At 43.6% G+C, this 21,811-nt stretch overlaps 2 protein-coding genes across 4 annotated transcripts in view; one reads left to right on the top strand and one right to left on the bottom strand.

Moving 5' to 3' along the window:
* Positions 1 to 208: 208 nt before the first annotated feature.
* Positions 209 to 17,095, bottom strand: p3h3 (prolyl 3-hydroxylase 3; the record flags this gene model as incomplete). Its single annotated transcript, XM_083661436.1, has 16 exons — positions 209 to 528; positions 1,658 to 1,798; positions 1,904 to 1,979; positions 2,520 to 2,637; positions 4,561 to 4,711; positions 7,275 to 7,370; positions 7,469 to 7,596; positions 9,210 to 9,289; positions 9,384 to 9,436; positions 9,533 to 9,622; positions 9,998 to 10,140; positions 10,828 to 10,959; positions 12,383 to 12,575; positions 14,534 to 14,692; positions 16,200 to 16,387; positions 16,807 to 17,095. The coding sequence occupies 16 exons, from the start codon at positions 17,093 to 17,095 to the stop codon at positions 355 to 357; spliced, it is 2,211 nt and encodes a 736-aa protein (XP_083517562.1). The 3' UTR covers positions 209 to 354.
* A 1,386-nt stretch (positions 17,096 to 18,481) lies between these two features.
* usp5 (ubiquitin specific peptidase 5 (isopeptidase T)) overlaps positions 18,482 to 21,811 on the top strand; it is a 32,210-nt gene continuing 28,880 nt past the window's right edge. For 2 of the 3 annotated variants that reach the window (XM_083661296.1, XM_083661294.1), the window contains exons 1-5: positions 18,482 to 18,701; positions 19,323 to 19,451; positions 20,502 to 20,568; positions 20,671 to 20,798; positions 21,412 to 21,557. In XM_083661296.1, coding sequence (XP_083517422.1) covers positions 18,594 to 18,701; positions 19,323 to 19,451; positions 20,502 to 20,568; positions 20,671 to 20,798; positions 21,412 to 21,557 — 578 coding nt within the window. In that variant the 5' untranslated portion in view covers positions 18,482 to 18,593. The remainder of the gene's footprint in view (positions 18,702 to 19,322; positions 19,452 to 20,501; positions 20,569 to 20,670; positions 20,799 to 21,411; positions 21,558 to 21,811) is intronic. The other variant, XM_083661295.1, reaches the window with a different exon arrangement.

Here is a 21,811-nt window from a genome sequence, read left to right as displayed (position 1 = left end):
GCATAGTTAAGACCAGTTGGTGCAACCGGCCCCAGGACAGCAGGAGGAATTAGCCAAGTACAATTGGGGAGAAAATTGGAGTGATAAAAAAAACGTGAAAAAAAACAAAAAAACAAAAAACAGAATGAATGTGTAGGTAAGAATTGAAAATCACTCTGTAAAAAAAATGAGATCGCGGTCGTCATGATATGGGAGGGGCATGGTCATGACATGGGAGGGGCGTGGTCATGATATGGGAGGGGCGTGGTCAAGGGGGCGTGGTCATCCGTTCCCTTAGAATGGATGGAGGCGGATGAAAAGTCCGGCCCATCACGGGCGGGTCAGTCAGTCTGTCAGGTTGGTTGGTTGTGGCTCTCAGAGCTCCTCCTTGCGTCCCGTCACGCTGCCTCTCCCTCTGCTCCCTCTGTCCTGCGTTTGGCTGCTTCGCCCGCTGCGTGCAGGGGAGGCGCTGGCCTCCACCTGCTGCTCCGGCTTTTTCACCACACTCTGTCCGTCTGCTGCCCACAGCGCCTCCGCCTCCTCACGCTCCTGAAGCAGACAAGCAGAAAGAACAGGGAGGATGATCGATGAAAACGATAGATGAAAATATTTGTTGAGTTTGTTACCGCTGTGATAAGGCCACTTTAGTGTTTCTTTAGATTATTGTTAGTGTCACAGTGAAGCCTCGTGAGGGGGCTCTTATAGAGACAGTCCGCATGTCTGGGAACGCCCACAAAATGTTAAACGGCCGGCGCGCGAGTGGGGTAAAACCGCCCATATATCTCATGGGCTGACTCACCAAAAGACGGTGCTGCGGCTCTAAACTACAGGTTTGGGGGTTCTAGAGCAGAACAAAAGACGTCTGCTCAGATGTGCGTTTACTGCGGTGGTTAAATCCCCGATCGTGTCTGCCTGGGCTAAATTCTAACTTTGCTGAATGGATAGAACGGGGTTTTTTACCCCACCCTGACCACGCCCCCAGCCAGGCTGAGCCAGCTAAACCAGCGTCTATGACGAGACGTGGCCTCAACCTATAGTTGGCGGGTTTGGCTAGATGAGGCCATGCCAGTATAAAGTGATTCTGTGTTTTTAGGTGCTCTCTTCTCTTAGAGAGTTCGAGAGTCTGCAGACTGTTAAGAGCTAGCTGACCGTTGCATTGGTTAGCTACATGTTTCAATATCCATTCAAAACAGCCACTCTTTAGAGGAGGTCCTTTTGCATTCCTGTTATTTTTCTAAGCGCGGACGCTATAATATAAAGCATTTGATCCCAAATGTGACACCTACAAAATCACTCACAGCATAAAATTAAATTCTAGCGCTTAATAAACATCCTTGGTTCTTAATAAACATCCTTGGTTGACATGATGAAAATAAGTTTAAACACTTTTATATTCGACAGTTGAATGATTAACTTCATTACCAAACTGATATATAATGAACAATATCATTTTTCTGCTTAAAAAGTTCTGACATCATAAGCTGGGCGCTGTGAATGCCAATACATGACAACAACCATCAGATTTGCATGGCACTCTGTGTCATTATTTCCAGCCGGTCTTGTTACCAAACACCATGTGTCACCATGCCAACAGCCAACATCTGCAGACGACAGGTCCACCACGGCCCCATCCCAGAGGTCTGAAGATCACCCCCCTATAATAATCATCTCCCCTCACCATGTCCCTGTGGAGGTGCTCCTTGGTAAACCAGAGGGCCAGCGCGCACCTCCGGCCGGAAGTCACTGCAGTGACTCCGTGCGGGTTCACCGGACCCGAGGAGAAGCCGGCCAGACGACCACACGTGGGTTTGACCCGTGCCTGGACACACAGGAGGAGGGGGTCAACATGGATGAAGAGGTTCACCAGGTTCAGCAAATATTCTCCTCTATTTGTTCAAAACAGTCAGAAAGCAAAGTGACTTACTGTTACAGTCTGGGCATCCATGTCAGTGAAGAACAATTCTCCACCATCAAAGTTGTCGTTCAGGTAGAGAACAGCACTGTGACAGAAGTTAGGTTTGAGGTCAATCATTCAGGCAAGCCATGGAAGCAATTATGAAGGGTGAAATCAGATTATCAATACACCCTAAATAGCTAAAGCACCTCAAATGAATATATTTGCAGTCATTTAATCTTGGATTTTGTCTTAAAGGGATACACCACTTTTTTGGAAGTTTAGCTCATTTGCCACATCCCCCCAACATAACCAAGATACACCATGCCTTACCGGCACTGTCTGCTCAGTTTACAGTGAGCTACAGTCGTGAAGTTAGTAATTATCACCATAGAATGGAGGCTAATGGTACAGCTGTTAAAAATCTGCCAAAACACACATCTCACGGCGCCAAAATACATGTTGTGCTTCGGGTACTCACCACATGATGAAATGTTAATCCAAAATGCACATAATCTGTCTTTTTGGAAGGAAAAGAGGTCGGCGGCCATGTTTGGAAAGTAGTGCCGGCTACCTCCAATGTCTCACAATTGTTTCACCCCATCATGGGCCTCATACATTTTTTCTTTTAAATACCGGATAGTACCTGAGGTCTCTGTGTGTGAAGGCTGGTGGTTCCCTCCAGCACTGCCTGGTCTCCGGCTCTAGGAGACAGTTGTCCACATGGACCGGGTGAGACAGGTCCAGCCTGCCCTCCTGGTCCCCTGGGTTCCACAGAAACACAAACAGTGGGATTGTGGTTTCTCACCCATTTTTATTACCCCCGATTATATTTTCTGTCTCCGTTTTATGATCACAAAATCAAACCCATAGCACTGATAAATCACGCCATTTATTCTACTTCCACATGGTCAGACCTACTCCATTTCTACTACTCTATAAAAAAGCAATCTCCCTATGGTGAGATTTGGATACTTATGCCCAGTGGTTCTCAAATGGGGGTCCGGGGACCCCCAGGGGTCCGTGGCAGTTTGCCAGGGGGTCCGCGAAAGGTTTTCAGGAAAATAAAAATAAAAAAGTTTTTTTTTTTAGCAAAAGCTTCATAGTTCATCGAAAATATTGTATGCTTTAAATCTATAATGGTTCATGGGTTACATTCTAATCTAACAAACCTATCAATTTAAAAGTCAAGCACGTTACCGTGGAAACAATTAAAGTCCCTGGAAACCAGAAATATTTCTTTATTATTTAGCATTTTGAGTTCATCACATCACAGGATCCTATGTTCATAAGCCACCAGCCGAATTTGAACGATGATGAACGTCGCAAAGTATATAAATTTAGGTTTGACAGCCATGGCAAAACTCATGAGATTTCATTATTTTTTAGAGTGTACTTTCTCCCGCGGACTGTGTGGGCGTGTCCAGTCTACAGCAGGGAAATTTCTGTAGGAGAGCGCGAGAGAGAGGGGGGGAGGGAAACGGAGAAAGAAAGAAAGAGAGATGAGTGCACACACCGTGTGTGTGTGTGTGTGTGTGTGTGTGTGTGTGTGTGTGTGTGTTCGCGCGTTGCTCCGCGGCTCTGAGAGGAGATCTCTGTCCGTTCTTTGCCCCCACAGCGTGTCTGTCTCCCACTCTGTAACCTCGCGTCACCAGGCTCTTCTCGGCGAGAAAGAGCCTGGCTCCCGCCCACAATTGATTTTGTCACCCTACTGGTTCCCGCCTAGAGCCCGCCCTAGACCGGATGGCAGCGTTTCTAGCTCGTCAACTTACACGTTAACTTGACAATTTGACCCAAGTATCAGAATCCTCTTTCACCGTTTTGACCGGTGTGTCAGGCGGTGGTGGCGGAGATGCCATATTGCATAAACGTTTTGTTTTATGTAACGCTAGCTTTGTTTTGATCAGACTCTAGTTTAGGTAACATCACCGCGTCAAGCTAACGGCAACAAAGACGTTGTTAGGCGCATTGCCATCCGGTGTTAATTCTGGGTCCGGGGTTTACGCCCCCATGACAAAAAGCGGGGTGGAAGGTGCCCAGACTACCCACTCTGTGTGCTCGCTCTCTCTCTCTCTCTCTCTCTCTCTCTCTCTCTCTCTCTCTCTCTCTCTCTCTCTCTCTCTCTCTCTCTCTCTCTCTCTCTCTCTCTCTCTCTCTCTCTCTCTCTCTCTCTCTCTCTCTCTCTCTCTCTCTCTCTCTCTCTCTCTCTCTCTCTCTCTCTCTCGGGACTAGTGAGAGAGAGAGAGAGAGAGAGAGAACAGCATAGCGCTCGACACAGCCTGGTGACGCGAAGTTACTCACACACACACACACACACACACACACACACACACAGAGTAGGGCGAGTTGCGCGCGTGTACAAAGGTTATATAGAGCTTATGACGTCATAAGCTCCTGCATTTTAGCACCTCACGCACTGCTCTCTTCAATGAGGAAGTACTTTGTAGAATCTTGTAGAAAAGTGTCGATTTTAAGGCTTTGGGTTGAAAGTAATGTATAATAATTTCTGAGGCAGACAGTTACTAACATAAGACCCTAAATAACATAGTTAGAACGTTTTTGTGGATTTTGGTTTCCAGGGACTTTAAGCTTAGCCCAAAATCACAAATCAGAATGAGGGGGTCCCCGGTATATTTTCTATCTTGTGGGGTCCTTGGCTGATAAACAGTTGAGAACCTCTGAACTACCTGTGATAGCACTGCGGCAGACCAGGTGTGTGAAGGAGAAGAAGAGTCCCGAGGGGCTCCTGAAGTAGGAGTGCAGGAGGAGCAGCACCCTCTCGCCCAGCTGATGGAGCAGCCTGGCGTCAGACTGGTTCAGCATGCCGTCCTGGGCCAACTGGGAGACACAGGGGAGGGCAGGTGGAGGGTGAGGAACCAACGCTAAACTCAGGAAATGTGTTCAACATGAGGGGGGGGGAAACAGCGCGCAAAGAGGCCCGAGATGCTTGGTTCGAGTACAGTGGTGTGTGCGTACAGATTCTTCAAATTTCTTCAACTCTACTTTGGGCTGGGCAATATGGTTGAAATAAATATTGCGATAATCTGATGTGGTGCCTCCTCTGGTCGTTAAGGGCGCCTGTTCGGCGGGAGGGGAACTGGTTGGAATAGCGTGATCCTCCCACGTGCTATGTCTTACCGGTGAAGCTTCCCCTGTCAGGTGAAAAGAAGCGGCTGGCTGACTGCCCATGTCTCGGAGGAAGCATGGAGCCAGTTTTCAGCTCTCCCCAGATCGGCAGAGGGTGGAGCAGCAACCAGGATAAATAAATTAAATTAGCACTAATGGGGGATAAAAATGGGATAAAAAATCGTGGGGGGAAATAAAATAAAATAAAATAAAATATTGTGATAATCATAAGGTTTTATTTCACTATCAATATATATTGGATGGCTGATGCATGCAAAATCACATATTAAATGTTCATCAATGGTCAGTAATAATTTCCTGATGTTTCGGTCTTACGTAAAAAGGGTTTATTCTCAAGGTCTAGTAAGAAACAGAGTCAAATCTCTTTACTCTGAAGAAGATCTAGTAAGACTGAAACATGAGTAAAGACTTAAATGGTACTAAGTTGCAACAGTGTGCAGGATTCTTTCGACTACGGTAATAACTGTTATCCGTCATCCGACACACCTCCACAACACAATCTTTGGAGGTGCAAATATATATATATTTTTTAGGTAGGTAAGTAGGGTTGGATACCGAAACCCGGTACCAATACGGTACCGGTACTTTTACAACCGGTACTCCCGCTAACCGAATTTCAACACAGATTTAGGTGCCTCATTTAGGTGCCATGCCCGAGCTGCTGTGTGAAATATCCGCCCTCCGGTGCTCCGAAACTGGCGCTGCACGCACCTTCACTAACATTCTAGGGCAGTGGTGCCCAACCAGTCGATCGCGGTCTACTGGTCGGCCGCGGACTCACCCCAGGTCGATCGCGTCAAAAATCGATTATAATATATATATATATATATATATATATAATCAAATAAAATATAATGGAAGTACATGCAGTTGTTTATTTTAATTATCGATCATAATACAATGCAATTCCAAATGCACTTTTATTTTAAAAGTAGCCACACAGTGAGAAAAAAGAAAGTGAGAAAAAATAAATCATGTATTGGGGAAAAAAGTGATGCATCACTTTAAGATGCATCGAGATACATCGATAATCGTAATCGAATTGAATCACAGCCCTCTGAATCGTAATCGAATCGAATCGTGAGGCCAGTGAAGATTCACAGCCCTAATGTCAAGTGGTTGTGGGACAACGAGAAAGTGTTGTGAGGTTAGTTACTGCAGGCTGGAAACGATGTGTGTGCGTTTGAGATGTTGAAACTGGACTGGTAGATCTCGGGAGGCTGGCTACTTGAAAAGTAGATCTTCGGTCAAAAAAGGTTGGGCACCCCTGTTCTAGGGCATAACACATAAAATTATTGTTTGAAATCCTCTTTACAGCCTCTTTTATTATTTTTTTTTTTTTATCTGCTTTATTTATTTTTAAAGTACTGTTTCAGGCACCGTTCAGGCATCGGTACCGTTTTAGAAGTATCGTTTTAGCACCAGTATCGAAAAATATCAAACGATACGCATCCATCCCTATAGGTATGTAGGTAGGTACCAAGGGGTAATTGCTTTCTTATCACAGCATAGGACAAAATACAAATACAAATAGACAGTAAAATATACACATCAGTAAAAATATACAGAACCTAAAGATATGCAGAACAGTAAAAAATATATATACATAAAAATATATATATACGCAGAACGAAAATATACACCTATATACGCCACAATAATAATATAATGTGCATGTACAAAGGAGCCGTGTGTGTGAGTGCGTTGGGGGGGGGGTGGTTAGGTTGGCCCAGGGAGGCATTATGTTTCACATTTCATTTTGTCAGTCTTGAAATAAAACGTTCTTGTTATTGTCAGTTGGAACACTTATCAGGCAGTTGTAGCTTGACTCAAAAACCTTGTACTGTATAGAGACACTGCTTAACGCGTCATCATTCAGAAACCACGCCCAAGACGGGGGAAAACAGAAAGCCCCCCTCCAATCCTGGCGTTCTCCTATGTCACATGGTTGCGTGTTGCACAAAAAGATCGTATATACGGAAGATGAACACTCCAACTTACTTCCTTGACAGCTATAGATCCACATTTTTCTTCTCGCCAATTCTCAATGGCTTCCTTGTTTTGCTCAGGAGTACAAAAAAACTTTAACTGATGATTTTTTACATTTGTTGTCTGCGCAGCCCCACCACACAACAGCTTTTAGCTGTTTAATTCAAGGAAAATGACGCTGGTGTGTGGAAATGAACGGAGCTTTTCCCCAGTGATGGGCGTGGCCTATTTCATGCAGTGTCTCTATACATCCCCATTCACTCACCTTTGCAGCCCTGAGCACAGTCAGACCCTCAAACTTTTCATGAGGTGTGTGTGGAGACCGTCGTCCCCGGTAACCGTCTCCAGCTGATGCCGCAGCCTATCACGGACAAGGGAAAATGGACGGGCGAATGTTAATGAAGACCATACGTCGATAGTGTGTTCTCCTGCCTGATTGTGTTAAAAACCTGAGCTTACTGTTGCTAACTGCAGTATTGTGTCACACTCCCTCTGAGTCATTACTCCATCCAGCACGACACGATTGGTGCCATTTAAAGCCTCGTCGTCCATGGTGATGGTCACACCAACCTGAGGGACTGGACCTCCTGCAGAAAGGACATACAAGGATGAGAGAAAAACAGGGGCGTTATAAACTGTTATAAAATGGCTCTCTCAAATCAAGCAATCTGATTGGTTCACAGCCATTGTATAATTCCAGTAACCGAGTTCAATAACCCATGGCCATGGGTTATTGGTTGCCATGGCAACTCTCTTACTAAGAGAGTAATAATAAGGCTTACCTCAAATGACAACGTAGGAAAAAAAAATGGCGGAGACAGCTGTCAGATCCTTGTGAATCGATCTTCGCTTATAACTTTACTAATACTTCGCAGAAAATGATGTTTTGTACAAGAATAGATGCGGGCTAATGTCTTCTTTGCAAAAGAAAGGCTGTTAACTCCGCATTTAACCCCGCATTTAACCCCGTAACGTTAGTTGGTGTCGGGCAAGCCCTGAGAATGCAACGCTGCGCTCGAGCTGCCTGGGTTTCCAGAAAGCTCTCAGCCAAGCGCCAGGATTGGCCAATGTCAACTTCAGTCTCCAGAACGATCCAATCAAATCACCCGCACGTCTATCTTCTTGCTAGAGGTCCCGCCTTACAGTAGTGTTTCAACTGACTCTCAGAATACCATGCCAGTCGGACTTATAGTGTTATTATTATTATATTATTATACTTGGAACCCTTTTATAAAAGCAATATAGCACTCGAGCAGCGTGTGTTGTGGAATATATCCCCCTGCTCAGTTGTTATCCCACTCGGCCTGCGGCCTCGTGGGATAACAACTGATCAGGGGGATATATTCACCACAACACACTTGCTCTCGTGATATATTGCTTAATTAGAACACGGCTCTCTTGAATACTCGATTGTGATTGGTCAATCAACAATATTCACCGGTCATTATTTCTCGACAACCGACCGCTGCTCTGCCACACCTGGATTAATCAGTTGATAAGAGCCTTTTGTCAGCAAGCCACTACTAATTAATTAGGCCAACCAGTTGCAGCTGTGGTGTCTTGTGTGCCAATTACGAATGAAACCGCTTTGTCGTTGAAAACGCTATTAAAAAATATATTTGAATAATTATTTTTGTCAGATTATTGAATGATTTAGTTGTAGGCCGTGTTCTAAGCGGGATAATGTATATTGAGGCGGTGATTACTGGGAAATAATGACCTTCAGGTGAACGATTAAGCCCTCCGCTACGCGTCGGGCTCAATCCACCTGTCGGTCATTATTTCCCCCGTAATCACCGCCTCAATATACATTATCCCTTACATATTGACAGATGCTGGAAACTAGGAGATTTCTTTTTATTATTATCTTTTTTGTGATCCCCCCCCCCCCCATTTGCTCCCCAATTGTACTTGGCCAATTTCCCCCTGCTGCCCCGGTCGCTACTCCACCCTCTGCCGATCTGGTGAGAGCCGTAGACTAGCACCATGCTTCCCCCGACACATGTGCAGTTGCCAGCCGTTTCTTTTCACCTGACAGCGGGGAGCTTCACTGGCAGGACATAGCACGTGTGGGAGGATCACGCTATTATTCCCACAAGTTCCCAGCCGCCCCGAACAGGCACCTCGACCGACCAGAGGAGGCGCTAGTGCAGCGACCAGGACTAGAAACTTAGGAGATTGACTGAAACGAGAAACTTACCTGCATAAAACCCACTGTCATCCATCTCCTCCACCTTCTCCACCTCCTTCATTTTCTCGTTCAGTTTCTCTTTGTCAGCTCTGAATACAAAACGTAAAAGAAATTCAATTTATTTTCCATTAACGTCTTCTCCTAACACTCTTGTTGAAATAACTCTCCTCCTGTCTGTCTCACCTCCAGGTCTCCCTCAGCGACTCGGGCACAACATCTTCCGGAGTCCAAAGATCCTGCGTGGAAAACAACTATGAGACTTATCTCTGAGGGCTTTTACTACTGTTGTTCCATGAGGGCATCATCAGCATGCTTTTGGCGCTGATACTTACCGGATCGATGAAATTGAAGTCTAGGTTCTCCATACCGAAATAGAGTAGCTTCTTCTCCTGCAAAGAGCGACTCACGTATCTGACAATCTCCTGCATGATAAATAAACAGACGTGCAAAACAAAACGTTTCCAACTTAAAAATGTAAATGTCTCAGTTACGTTTTTTCTTTCTTGTGCATGTATAGCTGTGAGTGTGCCAGTATTTATTGAATTATATGTGCATGCCTAAATTGACAGTGAATCCTGACCATTCAAGATGGATAGATTTTAATCAACTGCCAGTTATCACAAGGGATTGTAACTTCAAGTCCTATAAGCTCAACTAAGATGGCTTTACTTATAAATGTATATCTTTTTTATGTTTTAATTGGTCACAAATGTACATAGGATGGAAGAAATTACTAATTAAAAGAGGATTAGATCAGTAGTAACACCACAGTTGTAGTGATGTTAATATCATGGTACCTGAGCAGGCTGTGTGCCCTGCGACTCTGTGTCTCCCCCTAGTGTCTCATAGTAGAGCTGCAGGTTGCTTAGGGAGTCTCTGTCTGAGGGGTAAAACAGCAGAAGAGAGCGAAGCGTCTGCACCGCTCCGCCAAGATCACCAGCTGTGGGGACAACAGGTATGCAAAATAAGGAAAACAATAATTTTGTGGTTAAAAAATACATGTGCTACAAATCATAGGCAAAGAAACTACCGAGGAAGATTTGCACATTTAGGGCCTGTGTCCATCTAGCATCTTTTCCTCAGGTCCAGCGTCTTTTTTCAGTTGTTTCCAATAGGGGGAGAGCGTATGCGGGCGCACATGGCGTCTAGAGAAAGTGCGCTGCACCCAGCATCTATTTTCACAGCGCTCCGCCGTTTTTGTGCGCCCGACTCACAGCGCTTCCAGCTGAAAATATTTAAACTTTTCAGAAAGACGCTGGTGTCGGGTGCTCCTATTCTGGCAACTAATCATATGGAGAAACTATCACAACAGAGACAGAAAGGCTCAATTGTGGGAGCAGATTGGCTAGACACTTAATATTTCTGGTGAGTCTTGTGCTTACTGCTTTTAATAACGTAGCCTACCTGTGTTGTTAGCTTGCTAGCTGTCAGCTATCAAGCTGAAATAACGTTACTTTCGGACTGCTTCCTTGTATATTGTGCGCTGGGATCAGCGCTCCCCAGCGCACTCCCAGCGTTTAACAGTCGGAAAAAGACACTAGGTGGACACAGGCCCTTAGAAGACAGCAACATACACTGTGTCACTGTATTGGGACATGACCCCTGAGTTTGACCTCTGAACTCTGACCTTTGAACTGCGCTATATGCAGATGCTCCAGCTGCGTGGGTAAGAAGTCCTCCTGTGCAGAAATCCTCCCGGGCCGCGTGGCGACCTGGGTCACACAGGACTGCTGACAGGAGAGCAGGGAGAGGGAGAGAGCTGGGTGGACAGACAGAAACATGGTGAAAACAACAGATACAAAACTGAGGAATAACTACAATTCTCTCTCTCTTTTGAAGTATTGTATTTTTTTTAGGGATGGGACAATATGTTTATCTCACAATAAGATTCGATAAACGTTATGATTCAATACAACCACAATAAATTAAAGTTGAATGACGACAACAAAGTCTGACTGAGTAATAAACCACACATGTTTCTACCAGTGGCACTGGCCTGCTAGAATTTAAACACCAACTTAAAAAGGTAATTTACAAAGTACAAATAATATAATTTCGATGGAGAGCTTGTGAAATTGTAAGAATAAAATGTAGCTGATATTGCAAATTCGCAATTAATTTTTGCTGCCCCACGATACATATTGTCACCTTATTGTATTGTATTTTTTGGGAGATATTTTTCTTGGTTTGGTCCTCTACAGTCTTTACACAGACCTTTTGCGTGTGCCTTGATGGCTAGTCTTTCATTGACTGTAGTCCTTTTCAATGGTGACTTGCTCATCCTGGAGCCAGTCTTTGCCTAGCCTGGGTAAAGTGAGCAGGGTCTGTCTGAGAGCAGGTCACTGGGGGCTGGGTTTACCCAGGGTAGTCCTTGCCCTGATGAAGACCTTTTGGTCAAAATGTGTTGGCTCTAAGCCAAGTCAATAAAGGCTTTTGAAATGTCAAGCTCTTACTTTCTTCCCCCCTTACTGGATTTAGAGAGCCATGGACTTTCAATCTTGGAGCTAGTAGTAGTAGGGCTGGGTTAAAAAAAATCGATTCTCCGATTTTTAATCGATTTTTATTTTAATCCTTTGATATCGATTCATATGTCCAGAGATCGATTTTTATTTTTATTTTTTATAAACATAGACTATAATATTATAGGCTGTGTGTGGTAGTTGAAACATCGTTTTCAAGTTGACGTTTATTCATGTTTGTAGTTGAAACAAAAACATAAATACTGTAGGCTACATAAATGGAAATGTTTGATCATTAATATCTACTTTTAGAAATGATATAGGCTGAAATCAAATCCCTGTGCATAATTGTGAAAGTGTCTTTATTGACAGATGAAAAGGCTGTTATTTACCCCTTGTCACCACCTGGTGAGTAAATACATGTGTAACTAAAACCATTAAAATTGACAACCGGTCTGCAAACCCCCCCCCCCTGCCCCATGTATCTACTGGTCCTACCAGGGGAACCCCTGTGTTACACAACTGGACAATCATGTAATTCAGGTTACAGCTCAAAAAACACGTTTTAGTATCACTAACCAAATCGATATTGAAATTAATCGAATCGGAATCGAATCGGGAGTAATCGATTCGGAACCTTGTGAATCGGAATCGAATCGATTCTTGAAATTTGAACCAATACCCAGCCCTAGTCAATAGTATAAAAGGTTTTGTTGTTTTTACCTGCAGCCTTCTCGAACACGCCGTCCCCTCCGTCCACTCCGCGGTCCTCCGGCAGGCGCTGGGAGGCCACCTCACACTGGACCCTGCACTCCTCTGTGTGCCGCAGCGTTTCAGTCACACACTCTCTCCAGCGCTCTGCTGCCTGCACCCAGTCTGACGCCGCCTCAGACAGCAGGGCAGAGTCATACAGAGCCTGGGTTGGTTCAATGGTGAGGGGGGGGGGGGGAATAGAGGATAGAGGAAAGGAAATTCAATTAATTTACGTACTGTACATAGATTGTAACTGTAACTACTTATTGAATGCTATTCTACAATTCTACTTACTTTCACTATCCCATTGACCCTATTTTATTTTATTCTATTTTATTGTATTGACTGTTTTTTTTTTACGTTTAGGGAGATACTGTGTGATACTGTGTTATGCTATGTTGTGCTATGTGGATATTTCATGCCTGAGTGCGAGCAACTGTAACTTGTCCCAATTTCCCCCCGGGGATCATTAAAGTCTTTCTGATTCTGATTTCTGATTCTGAAGATGGAGTTGCTGCTTTCCTTCAATAAAAAGGTGGATCTTCAAGCTTTATAGAAAAAAATAGAAGAGAATTAGGAGTAGTTTCTGTTCATTCAAATAATCAAAAGGGTAATCATTTAAGCCTACCTCAGAGCAGCCTAACCATGTTAGAACAAGTGTGCTATGCCTGTGCTGCACACTTAACCTGCGCTGCAGGTCTGGGGGATGCTTACGGATATACTCACAAGAGGGTGAGGTGATGCGTCAGGAGGGACGCACGCGTAAGGGGAGCTTACTTGAGCCGTACTCGTTTTAAGCAAGGTTTAGAGAAAAAAAACGGCCCGTTTGTCGACGGGCAACAGATGACGCAAGGTACAAGCGGGGGTATGCTTGGCGTCCAAACTGCAGTATAGAGGAAAAGAGGACACCGTACCCAGACCTGAGTTTTATGTGTGTGTAGTCATGTTTATAGTCATGATGTCGGGGGACTCAATATAGATAAATTGATTTATTCTATTATGCAAACCCAATGAGTCCTCTATAAGTTTTTAGCTCTTTTTGCAACTGCTGCGCCTGTTGCTTAATGCACTTTTTATACTCTTTTTTTAAAGTTTTGTTGTGATGCTTTCAAATGTCCATTTTATTCTCTTCTTTTATTCTTTTATTTTCCTGTCAACCATTTTATGTGAAGCACTTTGAATTGCCTCTGTGTATGAAATGTGCTATACAAATAAACTTGACTTGACTTAACAAATGAAGATGTTCAGGCAGAGGTCTCTCAGTAAACACTGTTCATTTTGGATTGAATGATCACAGAAAGTGGAGGTGAGAGAAGGAGGAATTCGGTCCCTCAGGCCATGACTCTCCCCCAGTCACGTCTCTGAAGTGTTTTACCCTTTCGCTCCAGTGTACCGATGTCACGTTACATGATTTCTGTGTATTCAAGTTCAAATGTTTCAAATAGTTACCCCTCAGCCTTATTCTTGGGGAAGACCCCCATAAGAAACTCGTTTATAAACATCACAAACGGCTATTTAATTTATTAACTTTTGCTGCTAGAAAAAATATTCTTTTATTTTGGATTAAAGACAAACCTCCAACAAAGAGGAACTGGCACCAGATAATTATGCAGCTTATGCCTCTGGAGTTCATGACATGTATGCTGCACTCAACAACCGATGTCTTTTATAAAGTGTGGGAGCCCTACTTGAAATATATTGACCCTAACCTAGCAGAGACACGGACTATTGGATACCTCAACCGAAGTGATATTGCCACCTGATTATTGCCTTTTGCCTTGTACATCTAATTTAATTTAATTTAATTTAATTGATTTTATTGTATTCTCATTCATTTGTCCATCCTTTTCTTTACTGTTGTCCACATCTATGTCTTTGCTAACTTGTGAGGTGTTTGAGCTGCCCTGTCTTTTTGTTTTTGTTTTTTGTCTTTGTCGTTGTCTTGTCTTGTAAAATTTAAAATTGAATAAAAATATGATTGAAAAAAAAAAATAGTTACCCCTCGTTGGCATTTTGAGCCGCCTACGTTCAAAGTTGCCTTAATGCCGTTTTAAGGTCCCTCATTCCCTTCAACCCCGTTCCTCCCTGCTGTTTACAATGATCGCCCCTCCTTCACCTCACCCAGTGGTTCTCCTTCTCCATCTCCCTGTCGTGGAAGGCGTCCTCCGTCACGCCCTCCATCCGTCTGTACTTCTCGATGTTGTTCCTCATCTCCAGGTGGCTGGGGTTGGCCACGAAGAAGGTGTGAGCTGCAGACGCTGCCTTCTGTAGCTTAGCCAGCTGACGAGGAGGAGGAGGAGGAGGAGGAGGGAAGAGTGTCAGAGAGGAACGAAGAGAGATGCTCCTGATGAAGAGTCCTTCTCTCTTCTTATAAGAGTTTATCTATCTATCTATATATCTATATATCTATCTATCTATCTATCTATCTATCTATCTATCTATCTATCTATCTATCTATCTATCTATCTATCTATCAACCTATCAACCTATCTGGCTACCTGTCTGTCTATCTATCTATCTAGCTACTGTATCTATCTATGTATCTATCTATGTATCTATGTATCTATCTATCTGTCTGTCTGTCTGTCTGTCTGTCTGTCTGTCTGTCTGTCTGTCTATCAACCTATCTGTCTACCTGTCTGTCTATCTATCTATCTAGCTACTGTATCTATCTATGTATATATGTATCTATCTATCTATCTATCTATCTATCTATGTATATATATCTATCAATCTATCTGTCTACCTGTCTGTCTGTCTGTCTGCCTGTCTGTCCGTCTGTCTATCTGTCTGTCTGTCTGTCTGTCTGTCTGTCTGTCTGTCTGTCTATCTATCTATCTAGCTACTGTATCTATCTATGTATCTATGTATCTATCTATCTATCTATCTATCTATCTATCTATCTATCTATCTATCTATCTATCTATCTATCTATCAAAGCACTGGTACAGTAGTAAACGATCACAAGGCTTTTAACAAGGCAGTAACAAACATGACAGCTTTACAATGACAGCATTGAACATCTTACTTTGTAGTATATGACCTGCAGGAAGCTTACTTTGTAGTATATGACCTGCAGGAAGTTTACTTTGTAGTATATGACCTGCAGGAAGCTTACTTTGTAGTATATGACCTGCAGGAAGTTTACTTTGTAGTATATGACCTGCAGGAAGCTTACTTTGTAGTATATGACCTGCAGGAAGCTTACTTTGTAGTATATGACCTGCAGGAAGCTTACTTTGTAGTATATGACCTGCAGGAAGTTTACTTTGTAGTATATGACCTGCAGGAAGCTTACTTTGTAGTATATGACCTGCAGGAAGCTTACTTTGTAGTATATGACCTGCAGGAAGTTTACTTTGTAGTATATGACCTGCAGGAAGCTTACTTTGTAGTATATGACCTGCAGGAAGCTTACTTTGTAGTATATGACCTGCAGGAAGCTTACTTTGTAGTATATGACCTGCAGGAAGTTTACTTTGTAGTATATGACCTGCAGGAAGCTTACTTTGTAGTATATGACCTGCAGGAAGCTTACTTTGTAGTATATTATGACCTGCAGGAAGCTTACTTTGTAGTATATGACCTGCAGGAAGCTTACTTTGTAGTATATGACCTGCAGGAAGTTTACTTTGTAGTATATTATGACCTGCAGGAAGCTTACTTTGTAGTATATGACCTGCAGGAAGCTTACTTTGTAGTATATGACCTGCAGGAAGCTTACTTTGTAGTATATTATGACCTGCAGGAAGCTTACTTTGTAGTATATGACCTGCAGGAAGCTTACTTTGTAGTATATGACCTGCAGGAAGTTGTAGGGGTTGCGCGTGCTGAACTCATACTCAATGTCCACAGACACTGGGAGCTGTCCCGCAGGTGTGACGGACCGTCCCACGCAGAATCTCATACATTCAGCTTTGTGCTGCACCCAGTCCAACACCCAGAGGTCCCACACACTGCCCTGCTCCTCAGAGTCTGACAACACAGAGAAGATGCATTACTATCATGATGCAGGTCATTGAGTTTAGGTTTGAGGTTAAATAAATAAAATAAATTGAGTGATGTGTCTGTTTTACTAAATTGGTTATATGGATCATCAATATCTGGAGAGCACCAAATTGCACTAATCAATCACACACACACACACACACACACACACACACACACACACACGCCACACCATAACACACACACACACACACACGCCACACCATAACACACACACACACACACACACACACACACACACACACACACAACACCATAACACTCACGCCACACACGCACACGCACACACGCACACACACACACACACACACACACACACACACACACACACACACACACACACACACACACACACACACACACCATAATAACCCTCTCTCTCATACTCAGTTTCGCCAGCTTGTCTCGCCCCGCTGCCTCACAGTCATCACGGCACTGTGTGCGGACTCGAACCAGCGACTCCTTGGTAGCGATGGACTTCTCCAGCAGCTCCGCAGCCTTGTCCCACTCCTCAGTAAAGTACGCGCGTACCCCGGAATAATACAACAGATCGTACGGCGGCAGCAGTCCCGACAAAGATGACGACGTGAGAGTAGCTGAGGTCAAAGCAAATGTTAGAATAACGATGTGCGACGCCACGTATACAGCAGTGAAGTGATTTGAGTGCGGCGCCATGGTCCCAAAAGCTGTGTAGAGGAGAGAGATGGAAGAGGAGGAGGGACTACTGAAGCGAAGTTTACCTTCCAGAAAGTTTCCTCCCCGGCTCCCGTTTTGGGTAACCTCGCGTCACCAGGCTCTTCTCGGCGAGAACGTTTTGGGCGCTGCTGTGTCATCCTTAAATAACGTTTATCTAATACGATTCTCTTTAACATGTTCAATTCCCCCTTATTTAAATCAGGCTAGAGTAAAATGTGTAGATCTGTTTTTAAATGAATTTGCGACGAAATAATTAAAAAAAAAAATTGTTTTACCGTTTTGCTGGTTGTTCGTGAATCAATCAATCAATCAATCAATCAAAGTTTATTTAGAGTGCAAAATCACACCGAGGTGTCTCAGTACACTTCACAATAACAACAGAACAATACAATCAGGTAAGACAATACACAGAGAAATATTACATACACAGTATAATCATCATCAAATATAGTGAGTATCTATCTCAGTAAAGTGACATATCAAGTAACAATAATCATAGCAAATATAACAATAATCATAGCAAATATAACATTCAATAAAGTGCTATTGTAAGTCATATGACTGTGCAAATAAGTGTGTTTTGAGCCTATGGTTTTGAGCCTGGATTTAAAAACTTCGATTTACAATACTTCTATGTAGCCGCGAGAGGGCAGCCGCGGCGCTGGTTGAGTTCAACAGACATTACCGTAAATTATAGAAATGTTCTATAAACTGAAAAAACTAGTTAGGTTTAAAGGAAAAATAATGATATAACGTAAAAATAACGATGACATATTGTTTGGTGAACTAACTGCTAATACAATCAATTGGCGACGGGCCTAAATGTAGACACAAAATGCAGTCAATTTGTTAACTGCATGGGAAATTATGGCAGGTGCCCTTCATCTGTAGTTTACGGTAGTTAACCGCAACTCGTGCGCGTGCGGCAGCGCCGACTCTGCTCTCGGCCTTGCCTCGGCACAACACAAGGCGAGCATCAGTGATTCATTCACGAGCGTCAAACGAGCAGGAATTTAACTTCCGGCCAGCAGGAATTTCACTCGGGTTTAGTGATTTTGCCTTCAAAGTAAAAGCATGATAAAGTTCGTTTTTTTTAACCATAAAAATTGAAGTAGAAATCTAACTATCTCTGATTGGAGCAAGCTTAATATAATAATATAGAAGTAGTTAGTACTGCAAAGGATATATAGATCTAAATGGAATATAACCTTTTCCATGTGTATTTTTTTTCAATTTGTGTGATATAACTTCAATTTGTGTATTTTATCGAGTTTGAATGATCGCTTTTATTCTGAAAAATCCTGACCGGAAGTAAGAAATTCCTGCTCAGAAATTCCTGCTCATTTGACGCTGGTATCATTCAGACAGGCAGACAAACCCAAACAACGGACACTTCCGAGCCGAGGAACCAAAGGGCTGGGGTCCAAACTTAAAAACAGCGGGTTCCCATTGAAAGGCAGAACTTAGCTCGCGTGTCATGGCGGAGGTTAGCGAGGTTTTGATGTCAGTTTTGTCCACAATTCGGGTTCCGAGGCCCGGGGACCGTGTCCACAAAGACGAATGCGCCTTGTCATTTTCCTCGCCGGTGAGCCACCATCACCACCCTGAACTTACTTAACGTCAGCTAACAAACAAGTGTTCTTTCATTTCTCGTTTCCTTCATGTCTTCCTTGTTTTCGTGTTAATGTAACGCTGTGTGTCTACTGTCCTGCTTTTAAATCATTTTGCTTCCTTGAATTCTCCAGTCACTCAACTACTATCTAGCGAGCTAACGTTAAGCTAAGCTAATGCACTGTAATGGAGCTTAGCTTAGCCTAGCTTGTTAGCTGTGTTATGTTAACCGGGTGTGCTGCTGTCAAAGTAGCTAGCAAGCTAACACGAATGCTTCTTTCGTCTCAACACTGTGAGCATGACTGCTCCGCCTAGTTTCCAGCATAACCCATAACACCTCAACCCTGACAGTTCAAGTCTCACGGTGGACTTGGCTAGAATTAAAATCAATGTTTTGCTAAATAATAGCTAACGTTAGCATACTGATTAGACAGCTAATTTGCTGTGTAATAGTTGATACTGTGTCATGGTCAGAGAGTGTTGTTGTGCCTGACGTTACATTGCCTCTAACCACAACATTCCTGTGTATTGTCACACATGGAGATGATGATCTGCAACATTTCACACTGCCTGTGTCTCCCTCCCTCCATCCTAGGAGAGTGAAGGAGGCCTGTATGTGTGCATGAACAGTTTCCTGGGCTTTGGCGGTCAGTATGTGGACCGGCACCATACCCGGACTGGTCAGCGGGCTTATTTGCACATCACCCGGACCCGTAAAACTCAGGTGATCACAAGTGACTGCTTCATTTGGGCACCTTTCCTAGTTCTTAATTTCCCGAAAGTACTGCCCAAGCCTTAAGGCCGTTTCTCACTGGTGCGGATTTTCGCGCGAATATTCGGCACGGAGATTTGCAACAAAATGTTTTAATGAGTTGCAATTGAACCTTGCACACCGAGGCGGAACATTCGTGCGGGGGTTTATTTTTCCGCACGGACTTTGACTTCCGCGGATTTTCGGATGCGGCAAGATACGTTTGACCAATGAAATCCTTTATTTACAACTGACGTCACATTGTAGTATGGAGCTGCGCTGCTGTTTGGCATGGTGATGATTCAATTTGTGTTCATAGCCTACTGTAACGTTACAGGCTATCTGCCTTCCTAGCGTGAACGTCCCCCCCCAGTTTCGCCGTTTGTTTACAAACACTGATCCCTCGTATATCGTGATTTTTTTTTAAAGCAAAAGACGGTAAACAAAATAAATTACATGAAAATGCTCACCTCAAACACACTGCCAGTCGTTGTTCAGGGTCGATAGGTTTGCGGTAGTTTACTAGTTTGTGTGTTTCCTCATTATGTGAGGGGCTATCATCCCCAACAGAGCCTCAAATTGCTCAACTCCCATTCTGAAATACTGCCTGAAGCGACTGTGATACAGGCGCTCCTCGACCAGCTGATGAAACTCGCCATGTTCTGTGCGCCTCTCTAAAATTGGGTGAACCCAGAACCTTCTTTTCCTCTTTCTCGTTTGTTTTCTCAGCAATATGAGGAGCAGGTCGTCATCACTGCTACTACTACTGCTTGACTGCATTGTGGTCTCTGCTCACTGTTTTTCCGCCGACGGAAAATGAACGTGGGAATGCGAATAATTCGCACCCGCACCTGTGTGTATAGTTTGCAATGCGGAAAATCCGCACGAAATATCGCATCGCATTTCGCAACGCATTCCGCACCGCACCAGTGAGAAACGGCCGCCACTCATCTCATAAATTAAGTTTAATGTTTTGATGTAACACTCTGAACACCCACTGATGCCAAATGTAATTTCACTCAGAAGGAAGATGACAATAACGCCGGATCCGGACACCCACCTAAGAAAAAGCCCACTAGGTTGGCTATAGGTGAGTTCATGGAACAGTACTGACACAAAGAAAGATGTAGGTGTCCTCTGATGAGACTTCAGTCATGTTTTCCTCCTCTCATACTTCTGCTCTGTCTCCCAGGGATTGAAGGTGGTTTTGATGTGGAGCATGAGCAGTATGAGGAGGATGTGAAGGTTGTCCTCTTCCCTGACAGACAGGAAGTGAACTCGGATGACCTTTGCTCCATGCCTGATGTTGTGAGAGAGCGGGTGAGATATCTTGTCTTGTTAGTTCCTCTGTGAAGTTACTGTATATTGATACAGGACTTGGAAGAGCAAATCGATGCTAAGTCACATAGGGCAGGGAAATTGCTGCTGCACTGCACTCTAGGGGTTGAATATTTATAGCATGCTGCACTTCGGACCACACCCCAATCAGTGATGTCTGTTGGAAATGTTTAAATCCGACGATATATATATATTTTTTTTTACAGTTTCTGATTAATGGTGTAAGTAATGATCTTGGTCAATACTGGACCAATTAAAAACAAAATGCTCAGATTAGTTACTCGGACATAAAAAGTTATGAAAATAGGGTCCAGGACAGGTTAAAAAATCCCCAAATCCTCCTTAACATTTGAACATTGACAGTGGCACACATATATTTTCAAACATTCATTTCACCAACACACAACACAGTTTGCATCTCAGCATACGGACCGTAAACTGTGATACTTCAAGCAATAGTTCAAATTATATTTACTTTGATTTCTCAGTTGTCGGGTAAAAGCTTGGCACTATGACTGAAATATCATTCGTCCCTACCTAATTACAGAGTTAGCTGTATTTTAAATCTCTGTTGATTTGATTGCTGTCCTTGAAGGTGTCTCTGTCCATGGCGGGTCTCATGTCAGCAGACTCAGTGTCTCATACCTTGCAAGTTCAACAATGGGACGGAGAGGTGAGACAGGAGTCACGGCATGCTGTCGACCTCAAACAGATGGACAACGGACTCAAGATCCCACCCAGGTGAGACAAATCACAACTGTCCTTTTCACTAGAGCAGCACTGCAGCTAAAGATTATTTTCATTCTGGATTAATGTGTCGAGGGACTACTTTTCAACATTAAGCCTTTAGTCCAGGGATACTCAACTTGCTTTGCCCGGGGGCCACTTTTGTGAAATGATAGAAGGCGAGGGGCCAGTTAATAAACAAACAATATACATTTTTCTGCAGCAGATTGTAGGTTTTTGGGGTGTCAGCCGGAGTTTAGTCTGACAAT

Source organism: Poromitra crassiceps (genome assembly GCF_964638095.1).
Source record: "Poromitra crassiceps genome assembly, chromosome: 26".
Lineage (NCBI taxonomy): Eukaryota > Metazoa > Chordata > Actinopteri > Beryciformes > Melamphaidae > Poromitra > Poromitra crassiceps.
Note: the sequence above shows the minus strand (reverse complement) of the source record. Positions and strands in the feature narration are given on the sequence as shown.